General features: G+C 36.6%; 1 protein-coding gene across 4 annotated transcripts in view; it reads left to right on the top strand.

Annotated features, from left to right (window-relative positions):
* The window catches only part of RBPJ (recombination signal binding protein for immunoglobulin kappa J region), a 141,082-nt gene that overhangs the window by 104,223 nt on the left and 24,034 nt on the right, over nucleotides 1-12,825 (top strand). For all 4 annotated transcript variants that reach the window (XM_068188821.1, XM_068188823.1, XM_068188824.1 and 1 more), the window contains exon 2: nucleotides 11,336-11,374. In XM_068188821.1, the coding sequence (XP_068044922.1) occupies nucleotides 11,336-11,374 (39 nt within the window). The remainder of the gene's footprint in view (nucleotides 1-11,335; nucleotides 11,375-12,825) is intronic.

Genomic DNA, 12,825 nt, shown 5'->3' on the forward strand with positions numbered 1-12,825 from the left:
TATGCAGTTACAATTGCTGAGCCAAATTATACTGTGTTTTAGGGACTGTGATTCTGTTGGCATGCTGATTTTCATGCTAATGACTTGGTCAGTTGCTAAGGTATGTGTGTTCAAGTCTACAGTTTCCACTAAGTATTTGAGCTAATGTTATTAGGCAATTAATAAAAAAGAAATAATAGCCCGTGAAAATAAAGGAATCATAATAAATTGATTAATGTTCTACTAAGTTTCTTACATTCTGCACCACTCTGACATTTTAATGGCTTGATCCTTTAAGTTGATAGTATCTAAGTTCTTTCGTATACCTGAAATCTTTGGATTACTAGCTCCTTGCTGCAGGTACCTACAGCCAAAAGCAAAAGCAGGGAAATCACATCTCCAGGTGTATGTTTTGGCACTTCCTCATTAACCAAGCTATCATTACCGACTTCCTTACCTCACTTAGTGTGGCAAAGTTGTGTGAATGCTGTCTTGATTAAAATTATGTCCTGTTTGGAAAAGACCTTTGACTTTTAGAGTCATATACAAGTGTAGTGATTATTGCATGGAGCTTTTTTCCAAATCTAGGTAGACTATATAGAAGTGTAGGTGGACTATAAAGAAATGAATTTTTTCACTTTCTGTAAGTTGTTTAAAAGTGACCCTGCTTACTGATACAGTGCAAGCTTTTATTTAAATTGCAGCTGTGGTTCTGTGATTTTATGGGGATTGGAAAACAGAGGACAATAATGAGAGCAGTGTGGGAGGATGAAAGCAGGTCAGAAAAGGGAGAGGGAGTTTCTAATTGAACCAGTGACTTGAGTGAGAGGGCGTGTCTAAGTGAAGCAGAGCTTTTTCTATTGTGTTTTTGTCAGTATTATTTGATATAGTGCCAAAAGTGTATACAGTGCTGTAGAGTGGAAGACTTGTTTCAAACGGATAACATGCTCCCTGTGTTGGGAGACTTAAATTCTTTAAGTATAGTTGGGGGCAGTACAGAATCATGCAGTACAAAGATGTGATAGTGCTTGGTTGGTGGCATTCACCCTGGAGCAGGTGGGTCTTTTTTTTTGTTGTTATTGAAGAGGGGGAATGTTTTGTGTATTGATAAAAAAAGTCCTGGTTTTGTGATTTCAGGGGCTGCTGTGCCCCTGGCTTCTAAAGAGTCACAGTGCAGTTGGACCACCCATCGTTGACTCCTTACAGAGGAGAAAGGGACTTTAGGAGTTTTAGAAATCCATTGGTCATGTCCATTAGACATTTTTGATTGGTGTGGTTTTAATTAATTTTATCTGCTTTTGTAGGATGGATAAGAAAGAGGGTACCTTGTGTCAATAGCATTTCAAAGCAAGTTGGCTGAGATTGGTTCTTTGTATGTGAATATGAAAACTGTGTTTAGTTTTAAAAATGGGTTAGCTTTTAATTCAGCTCTAACCTTCAGGACAAAGTCTTTATAGTAATATTTATTACAGTAGACACCCTAATGAGAATCAGGGTCGAAGTGCTGCTGGCAGGCAAAAGTGAGAGTGAGTTGATGACTGCGTGTGACTGTTAGTGTGTGTGTTCATCCAGAAGGATGAGCCAGCCTGGGATGGGTGAGCTGGAAGCTGTCAATCAGTCTGTTGACTTCATCAGCCTTGGGAGGATCACACTTACGGACATAGTTGTGTCTAGAGGGAGCAACAGGGGGAGATAGGAGTCATTTCTTCAGCAGTTTCTGTACCTCAGCTGTATGATATTTTAGAAGAACAAGACAATGGAGTATTTAGGGTGTGAGTAGTCTAAGGATTTAAACACTCCTTACCCTATAATGGTATGCAGATACTTAGGAATACAGGGTATGCTGGGTCACATTATGTGAATGTCTGTATGGCATTAAGTTACAACAACCTACAAAAATTGGTGGAGGGCAAAACCCCAAAAAACCTGTGGGACGTGGAAGGGGAGTTGCTTGAGAAATGTTGTGAAGAATGAAGGTTGTGTGGAACTGTAGGCTGTGGAGTATAGAGTGGGTAAGAATTACTTCATCATCATTTGTCCTTTCTTTTGACAATATTAACTAGTTTATTTTCATTCTTAGTTTGTGTTTCCAGTGTGGAGGTTGTTTAGTGCTGGATGTTACTGGTAATACAACTGTTTCTGTTTCCCATAATCAGACTTGTGTGTATTGAACCCAATTTGTTTTTGAGAAGATAAAACTTTCCTTCTGATGGCTATTTTTTTAGCCATTGGTATGGTTCATTTATTTAGTATCTTCATCCATGGAGAAGATCAGTGTGAAATGATCTGTTTGAGCATAGGTAATTTCTTGTGTTTATTTCCATGTTAACTGAATTCTTATATACAATTATATGTCTTTTGCATTAATCTCTTAGAAATTGTGTCCTTGAGGTGTTTTGGCTTTTTAATAATGTGTAAAACCTGCAGATCATCACTTTTTTGAGCTCTACATATTTAGCATTGACATATCATAACAGTGTGCTATTTTCAGATTCATTTAAAAATAAAGGATATCAGTATGGAATAAGATGCACTTAGAGAACTCAAATCCAGCAGTTATCTCCAGCAGGAAACATGTTTAAGTGCTGTCGATCCAACCACTGTATTAAATGTGATGGTCTTTATATGCCAGCTCATGCTGGATCATAAATGGCTCTTTTTTCAATACATAGGTATTCCCTTTGGGTCTGTGAAATCACCAGATGGGAAAATATTTTTTAGTTACAGATGATCATTTCCCTTGGGAGTTGTGTTCTAAAATGTTTGTAATAGTCTATGGTTGTGTAGGTGAACACACAGAAATATTTTCAGTATTTACATCTTGTCTTCATCGAAATCTGTGCACAGAGAAGTATACCTATCTGTGTAGGTATACTTTTAAAACCTGTGTTTTAAAATGTACACCTGCTTTTGCAGTTGATGTAACATGTTATCCTAAATGTAGAAATCTGCAAAACCAAAACAAGTCTGATGTGGAGTGGCTGAGTTGTACCATGTAAGTTGTAATATGCTGTTCAACCCAAAGGAAGTGTTCTTAGCAAATGCCAGATTACGGGATCGCTCCTGAGAATTAAGGAGTGTGCCCTGTACATAGGCATTGTTGCATATGTTAACTTTGATAATTTCAAGCATTTTAAAAGTCCATAAATATGAACTTTCCTCAGTGCTTCTTCAGTTATTCACTAAATTGTCTATGGTAAGCAAATTGAAGCTGGAAATAGGCAGAGGATAGACAATTCAAAGAAAAAGAGAAAATAAAGTCCCAGTGCGCTACTTAAATCCATCTCTCAGCTTTTCTCAGGTGATGTCTCTGTTAGTGGCTGAAAAGGAATACTTATATATTGATCCTCAAACTTTGAATGGAAACCTGAGTATTTCACTTTCCCAGATCTTAGATAACCTCAGTAGGCCAAGTAAACCCTTGAGATCCTGTACTGGTGGGCTTGTAGTATAGTGAGTTTGTGGTAACAGATCACAAAGTAGCTTGAAATTAATTCTCTGAGAAGTATTTTCATTTCTCATGGTAGAAAGTAATAGAGCCTGTTACAACGAGGGTCTGGTTATCTGGTGCTAAGAGCTGAACAAACACTTGACAGACTTTCTAGCTTTCCAGATATATAGCAGTTACTTTAAAGCTGAGGGAGAATGATAAAAAATACCTGTAAATTACTTCTCTTATTTTCTTTCCTTAAAGTCTTTTGTCTGATTATTAAGTCACAAACTCTTCTTGTTTGTTCACAAGTTACATGGCATTGCAAGAGGTCTAGCAAAAGGTTGCACCTGACTGTTGACGATGTTTTTATAACTGGAGTTAAGTGAAGCACAGGAATTTCTTTTGCTGCACTTCTGGCTGAAATGCACTTAAGAGCAGTTGAAATGGCAGCATTTCTTCTTCCCCAATCCTATCACACATAATGGTTTGTGGGATACCAGCTGTTTGATAGGTATTAGAAATGTTGGGACTTGAGCCTTTCACCAGACTGCTTTGTCACTTCATGTCGTTGGAGAGAAGTTGGATTTTCTTGCATTCTTTATTTCTGAATTCATAATGTAGTCTGAGATGTTGCCAAAGACTATATAAAAATCTGGAGTTTTTTTATTAGACTCCTCCTGTTTCAAGCATTGTTTCCCGTGGATCTCCTCTGAGGAAGTAAAAACTTTCCTTGATCAATCTATTATGTATTTAATTTCTATGTTTAATATTCTGCATCTTACACTGCCTTAAATTAGTGATTGCCATATCTTACTTATAACAATGTTGAGACTTTTGTGCTCTGGGAGATGGAACTGAAACCATTGAACTGAACAGTGTGAGGTAAGTTCTGTCCAGGCCAGTTTCTTTGTGACACTTGTCTGGGGATTTTTTCCAAAATCCATACTGAGGTATTATAGTCATCTCTTGTAGCCCATTAAAGAGTTCTTCTAACATGTTCTGCAGCAAATATGTACCGTGATACAACAAGACTAATAAAGAATTGAGTTTACTGTTTAGGAATGATGTTAGGCCTTTGCTACATCAGTCAAAAGCACCAGCAAGTGAGTAGGTCCAGCTGGAAGCGATCTTGCAGTCAGGTAGTTGGGGGTGAAACTTTTCCAATAAACAGGCACTCTGTGCCTTTTTAAAATCTGGCATTTGTTTCCCATGCAGAAAGCATCCATTTTTCTTTTCTCATTGTACTGGGTGTGGCTGGGACAGAGTTAATTTTCTTCATAGCAGCTGTTCCGGTGCCGTGTTCTTTGTGACAGAACAGTGTTGATAACACACTGATATTTTAGCTCTTTCTGAACAGTGTTGGCACAGCATCAAGGCCTTCTCTCTTCTTCACTCTGCCTGGTGTCTGTCCCCCAACAATGACTGAGGGGGGTACAGGGTACTGGGAGACATGCAACCAGGCAGGTGACCCAAATAAACTGAAGAGATATTCCATGCCATATAATGTTATACTCAGCACTGGAGGGGAGTGGGATTTAGAGAGGTTACCCAGCTTTTGCTTAGGAAGTGGCTTGGTATCGATCATGGGTAGTGGTGAGTGACCCATTTCACTTTGTTTTTCTCTACTTCCACTTCTGCTTTCTATGTTAAACAGTTATTTTATGTCAACATATAAGTTTTCTAGCTCTTTATTCATGTTTCTCTCTTCATCCATCTGATGGTGAGGGGGAAATAAGCACCTGGATCCGTTTAGTTACGTGTGGGCAACAAAGCATGATCTCTTCATACTTGTGTAAGGCAGAAAGGAAATGGACATCTCAACACATGGGTATTTGTTTTAAAAGGAACTTCTAAAGGTCATGGAGTCCAAATACCCTTCAGTCAGATATCCTTCAGTCAGATCAGGTTGCTCAGAACCCTGTTCAATGAATGTTTCCAAGGATGGGGCATCTACCAGCTTTCTGGGCAGCCTGGTTTTGGATACTATGCTTTTGGATTTTCAGGGTAAGGAAAGTATTTACTTTTATTTTCAGTGTTGAAATTTTTAAGACACCAGGAGAACTTTTGTTACAAAAAAAATTGACACAGAAAACAGTAACTGTAGTGTATTTTTACTACGCTTTGTATATTCTGGAGTTGAATTTGAATGTATTGCCTTGCCACAGATTTTTCTGGTGCCCCATTTCCCATAGTGGTCTCAGGTCCATGTTTTTCATTTAACAATTCTTAGTTTGCAGCTCATGTATTCCCATTCTTAGTCTACACTGTTTCTGCTGCTTCCCCATGTTGGCCTCTCCAGCACGCTTGCTTTCTACTCAGCTGTTGTTCCTGCTGTAGTCAAATTTGACAACTCCCTTTTGCATTTTGCTTCTCTGGAGACCATTTACAGAAAGATCCATGCTGTTCTGGCTGGATGCCAAATATTGTGTCAATCCATAGGCCAAGTGAAGATACCATACCTAACTGCTGAAGTTTGTCTCTATTTGTACATTTTGGAAATATTTTTTAAGGCTTCTGTGCTCAGTACATAAAGGTGAATGGTCTTTCTCAGGGACTGTTAAAATGATGTTCTTGGCTGAAGACCAGTACTGGAAAAATTTGAAGTTCATATTCCAGGCAGGAGGATGCTAGAGCTGTTCAATGACCATAGATCTTCAGTCAGAGTTGAAGATAGGATAGCATGTGATTTTTGTAGAGATTTTTTTTTCATAATTATTTTCTTGCGAATAGCAGAACTGTTTTGGAAATTTTCATTTATTTATTTTTCCATCCAAAGTTGACTTGATGCATAGAACCATTGAATTAAAAAAATGGAGCCAAATCATTTATGTCCAGAAAAATAAGACAAATAATATAATAATTATATTATAATACAAATAATAACAAAAAAAAGTTTGGCATGTTTTGTAAAGGCATAGATGCTGAAAACAGTGAAAATTCATATTCCTGCAGCCACAGAAAATTGTAGTGGTTTTGTATTTGAGCTAGGAATTCCAAATAGGATTTCACTTTCTGTATTGTGTGAAAACATTTGAAACTTATCCTGTATATTGTGCCATGTGTTTACCTAACCTGAGAATTTTAAAAGTTTTGAGTAAAACTATGTACTCTACTGATAAGATTAGTGTTACTTCACTTGTTAACTTTCATACTTAGTTGAAGGGCAGTAAAGAGACAAAAGGAGAAAGAATGTTTCCTTGCACTTCTGTGAATGGGGAAAAGAATTTTAAATGGCAAACTGGGACTTGCTTAATGAAAAGTATGGGCTTGAAAATAATTATTTGGGACATTATATTAAAGAAAGAGTTATGCCTACAGTGCAAAGTGTGGAAGTGAAATTAATTTATGCAAAGCATCAGAAGACAAAACACAGGAAATAGTAGAATACTAACTGGTGGTTGGAAAAAAAAGCAAGACTGGGAAAAGAATTAATTAGGACGAGTGTAACTTGCTCCAGTAGCAAGTGATTATGGTGTGACTAATACTCTCACTCATGTTTCCAGTACAGTATGTTAGGATATACTGTTAGAATACAGCTTGAACTGATGTGAATGAAACAGCAACTTGACTGTGTGTCTGTATGTCTAGAATCCCAATACGGGACACCTGAAAGAGCACTTAGTCTTGGATAGTAAAATTTTAAAAACCCAGGAAATGAAAGGAACTTGGTGAGCATTCAGATATAATGGTGCATAACCTCTAAATAGGACTCGAAATTACATATATTTATCTTGTCTAATAACCTCTTCAAGAACAGAATTATGATACATTTTTAGTTTCCTCTCCTGTACATTTTTGTTATTCATCAATCTGCATATTTTCAAGATGAAAAAAAGGAGAAATAGAAATGCTGACTAGATAAAGAAATTCCAGAACAGTGAAATCCAGTGAAAACCTACACAAGACAAGTGTTGCAGTCTCTGTCATGACTGACAGGTAGCCTTGGAATGTCTGAACTGGCTCATTTTTTAACATACCAGTCAAATATGAAAGTTTGAAATAGCAACAATCACAGCTTGTGCAGTGGATGTCATTTAGTACAAAACCATAGATATAATGTGTTTCTTGCATTTTCATCTGTCTTAACATCAGAAAACTTAAAAAGATTCTTAGTCATTTCTTCTGTGTAGAAGTTGCTAAAAGTTTCTGTCCTCCAGAAACATAATGTTAACATAACATAAAATATACAATATGTGTATATTGTCAATACACATCTCTACATCAGTTTGCAAACATATGGAAAAAGTAAACCAGATGAACCATTAAAATACATGTGATACTTTTTAAAAGAAAATTTGTGTCTTTTTTCTATATTTGAGTTTTGTAGTGTGACTGAATATCTGGCATCCTCCTTTGGATTTCCAAAGTTGCTGCTTTGGAATGTATCTGATTCACAGGACTATATATACTGATCCGTGCCTGCTAGTCATCAGTAATGGATAAGTAAGGAAAGGATATAAAAGACAGAGTAAATGTAGACTGGTTTGGCTTTTTTAAAACTCATTCGGTTTTCTTTGCTGCTGGTAGAACATACTTTACGTTTTCCTGAGAACAAGGTTGTAACAAACAGGATCATTATTCTTAATAGAATTGATTGAGTTCTGTATCAGACTTCTGTTTAATCTTTTGAGCTTACTTCTGCTTTCAGCCTCCACAATATTCTCTAGCAATATGTTCTACAATTTAGTTTTGTGTTTGTAGAAGAAGGAAAAAATATTCTAAAATTGAATTTTTGTGTTGGATATATTTCCCAATTCCTATGTTTGTGAGACAGGAGAGAATAACTGTATCCTGTCCACATTTTGCATATCTTGTATCAATCTCTTAGATCTTTGCATCAGTTTGTCACTTTTCTCTGGAACTCTCACTTGAAGGCTGGAGTTTTAGCCAATTGGATACAAAAACTGTTGATTATTGATACTGACTTTCATGCTAACTTTTATTACTCTGAGATAACTTTTTTCCACTGCTGCAAGTTTTCAGAATTGTGAGGGTGTGGCAGAATAATGCCATGACATGGTGATGTTTCAGTTTCCTTTTCCATTCTTAATCATTTTTGATTTCTTCTTTAATTACTGCTATTGAGCTAGGGAGGTGAATATCTATGGAATATTTAAAATGATTTTGTAATGATGCAGGAAAAGGCTGTTCTTTGACACCATGGCTATGGTACATAACCATCAGTCATCTGTCAAGACATTATTGAGGGAAAGTCACTGCATTTAATTTAGAAACGGTTAATATGGGAGTTAAAGTAATTATCAAGATGCAATTTCTTCCTATTCTACCTCTCTATAATGTATATTGAAAGAATAATAAAAGGTTTACCCAATTTACATCATCTCTTTGAAAGGTTCGTGTTGCTAAGGGTAGCATTTATATGTGTTCACAAGTTGATTACAGTGACATAAGTAACTTTATTTTGTGTGGAGGAGGCTGGGGAAAGCTGGTATATGAGTTAGGGAGGTACTGCACTGAGCATCTGATCACAGTTTGCCCTGTACATCTCCAGAGTGACTCGTGCTTTAGCTCTGATTCTGAAGAATGGGGATTTTGGTACTTTTCTGCTGTGTTGTATGTTCAGGATTTGACTAAAAGAAAAGATGAAATTTATTTATTTCAGTAATTGCAACTGCCTTGTGTAGCCCTTTTTTTAGTAATTAAGTGTATGTGCCAGGGGAATGTATCTGCTGCACTTGAGTTCTGCAAGGGCATGTGTTACTTTAGGGCAGAGTTTGTCTATAAGGGGCTTTTTTGTGTTAATGCAGTTTCTGGTATACTAAGGTCCTCGTCTTGGATTGGATCTATTGGCCACAGTACAAGTAGTAAGTATTGTGTGCATAATGCCTTCTTTGCTCCAAGATAAGCACCTCTTAATTTTTTTTTGTGGTGAATTGAAACGTGCAGAGGGACTGAAACAAAGACAGTAGGGCTGCTCAAAAGCAGGGAGCTAATCTATAGGGATGTTGTTTTTAGAGTACTGCTGAAAGGTAATCTGTTCTCTAGTCAGAGAGTCACAGACCTTCTGTCAAATAGGATGATCCTGGGTCTTCAAGGGAGAACAGCACCTACACAGATAGTATGGGGGAGTTGGGATATATACCTACTCACACACTTAACCAGGGAAAATCAGAGGCACAGGGTGTGCTCAGGAGGCAGCTAGGCAGATCCTGAAAAGATAAGTGTTAGAAGCAGAAAGGCTTTGGATGTAACTTTCCCGCTGCCAAACTGCAAAGCTGTCTGGGTTTTCTAGTTACCTTTTCTGCATTACAGCTATGTCTATGCAGTGGTGCATACCACAGAGAAAAATATCAATTACGTTTGTGTCCAGTAGACCTCAAAATTTAAAATTTATAAAAACAAATCTCACAGCAAGAATTCCGATTTCATTGTTTCATTTAAAATTAAAATCAAGCCAGAGAAGTGACCTGTATATTAATCACAACAAAGTAAAACATGAAGGGAATTTGTCTGGTTGGAAAAACAAATTTTTATTTCATTGTTTAAGCTGAAAAGAAAATTTGGCTTTGTGTCATTTATTCAGTTGCTCTGTGTGGACTGCCAGTATTTTAGAAAACTTATTTCTCAAGTCTTGAAAAATAACTTTAAAATTGGCTGAATGTTGTCACTGCCCTGTCAGGAGAGTGCTATTTAGCTCAGCTATATATAAATGACAATAGTTACATATTTGTACATTTCTAGGATTACAGAAATTAAATTGGTATGTATGAAATAATTCCACAATCAGTGGCTGTAGAGTCCAGGACAGATTCATTGCACGAACAGGGGAATTTCTTGTCACATCACTTAATGATCAAATTCTTGTCCTAGGGAGCCTCCAGTACTCTTGTAGGACAATAGTAGGAAAGGGTTCTTTTCCCTATCCAGGAAGCATAAAGAGAAAGCTATGCCCACCTATAAAATGAACTTGGCAAGTCATAGAGATATTTATGAACACTGGCAGTAAAAGCACAGTCTCTTATGTCTCTTTATTTTTAGGCAAAAAGGTGTTAAGCTAAGCCTGTCTTTTTGTTATGCTTTGGTTTTGCGTTGTGGGTTTCTTGGGGATTTTTTCCCCCAGTCTTTGTCATCATTTTAACTTGTGGTTGCACTTCCTCACCAGGATTAGCAGATGTGCATTGTTGGGTGCAGCCTTCCTTTTTTCAGATCTTTCACCTGACCATTTAGTTTTAATCTGAGGATGGTTTTGGTAATGAAAATGTATCTGCCATGTGTTAATTTGGTGTCTTATGTAAATAAAGACTTTCATGGAAAGTCTTAGCCTAGTGTAAAGAATATTCTTTCTCTCAAGGACGGTGTTGAAGCGCTGAAAGAAGTACAGCTGTCTCAAAACACTTTATGGCAAAAAAACTTTGAGTGTATTGCAGGCTATTTATGGATCAAGCTTGGCTGCATTCCATAGGAGGGATTTTTTCCTGTAATTCTGTACTGGCATGTATGAAAATGTTGTAGTCCTTTTTGTAAGAAGTCATGAAGGAAAAACAGATTTTTGAGAAATTGTCCTGGTGGAAAGCATATACTTATTTGTCAACACAGATATGTCCGTTACTTTCTGTATGTTTGCAGTAACTGCTTGTCGATGGCACTGCTGGTCAATTCTATGGCAAAGATCTACTTCTTTACATTCTTGTGATGTCTGAACTTAAGTCATTCTGAGAGCAAATGTGACTTCAACAAAGAATGTTACCTAATGTTCAAATAAGAAAAAGCCTCTGCTGTTGTGGGAAAGGCTGTTGCGAGGAGGTGGTTAATACTTTAATAGTGATCTTATCTACGATATTACAAAGAAAAGACATAAAATTCTAATACAATTTCAAAAATTGTGAAACTGGGATAGTATCTTACCATAAAATTATGTCTAAACACTTTTGGTTTAAATTAGCAACTACTTCTTTTTTTCAGGAAATTTGGAGAGCGACCTCAACCGAAACGGCTCACAAGGTAAGCACTAAAGAAAGTCAGTATTTAACAATTTTCTGAAGTTACCTTTTTCATTCTCAGAAAAATTAAGTTAAAAATTTGTGGGTTGCTAACCCTAGAATTTTAAATATCAAAGCTTTTCAATTATATATGCAATCAGCAGCCAGAAGTACAAATTTTAACAGACTGGCTTATTTTTAATATGAAACTCAAAATGCATTTTTAGAAATGGTGTTGACTTCATGTATCAGTTATTGTAGGTTATATTGTAGGATGTGGATCTGCTTATTTTCAAATCCTCAGGAATGAGCTGATTTGGTTCTTGAGTAGAAGTGAGGTCATGTAACCCTTTTTGCTGCCAGAATTGAACACGGTGCTGTCAAGGAGTGATCTGAACCAATTTTTGGTGAACCTCAAATAGTCAGAGTATCAAATAGAATTATCAAGTCAATCTATTCTGAAAAGTGTTTAGGGTGACTGGAGTACAGTTCTTGATTTGGTCCTGGCCTGCCTAGGATGTATTTACACCAGAAACGTTTGAGAAGTCACCTAATTTTTTCAAACTGCTTTAATACAGTCTATGCAAATATTTATTATTCTGTGCCACAAACTGTGCCGGTTATGATTAGGTCTTGGTTTTAAAATTCACTATTTGCTTGAAAGCAAAAAAGGATGTGCCATTTGTTTTTATAGTTTTGTGTGGCGATAGAAGAAGCCTCTTGTCACCTCATGACAGCCTCTGTTTTGAATGAAATGATACCTTATGTTAGCACATGATGGGGGGGAACATTTACATTTTGTGCTGTGAATATCTGTCTCCATGCATTTCTGGATAAGTTTTAGGTTAGCTTGTCATCATTAAACTTCATTTCAGTGCAAAATTGATCCATACTGACTTAAAAGTATTTGAACAAACATGGTGGTTTCTTGTTGGCCTGGCAGTCTTCACGGATATTTGAAGATACGATGTTTTAAGTAATGAGCTGTTTTCCATCTTGAGTAGTAACATCTATACTATAACCCTGAAGGTATTAATAGAATTTATCTTCCTTCATTTAAAAAAATGAACAAAAATGGAATGTATCTTCTGTGTTTTAAAAAGAGCAACCAAAAGAAAAAATGAGTACGCAATGAGAGCTTTTAAATAAGTTTTCTATTTACTATAGTTACTCTAAATTTCATGTGCAGGATTTTAGCTACTAGGTATGCTCGTTGCTCTTTCCTGAATACAGGCTGGGTATCTGAGAACTGCCAGCCATCCTTCAAAGCAGCAGTTTGAAAACCTTTCCTGGGATGATAGACGTTGGAAACAAACAACCTAACTTTCCTCTGAAGAGTAAACTGCTGAAACAGAACAACTGGCACCCAGCTTTTTAAAATTGACTTGTTTATGCAATGCTGAAAATGTGTCTGTAAACCCTTAAAAGCATTTGGTTCAATTATTGGAAAATTGCTGTGGGTTTTTTGTTTAA

Source organism: Anomalospiza imberbis, chromosome 4 (assembly GCF_031753505.1).
Source record: "Anomalospiza imberbis isolate Cuckoo-Finch-1a 21T00152 chromosome 4, ASM3175350v1, whole genome shotgun sequence".
NCBI classification, from domain to species: Eukaryota; Metazoa; Chordata; class Aves; order Passeriformes; family Viduidae; genus Anomalospiza; species Anomalospiza imberbis.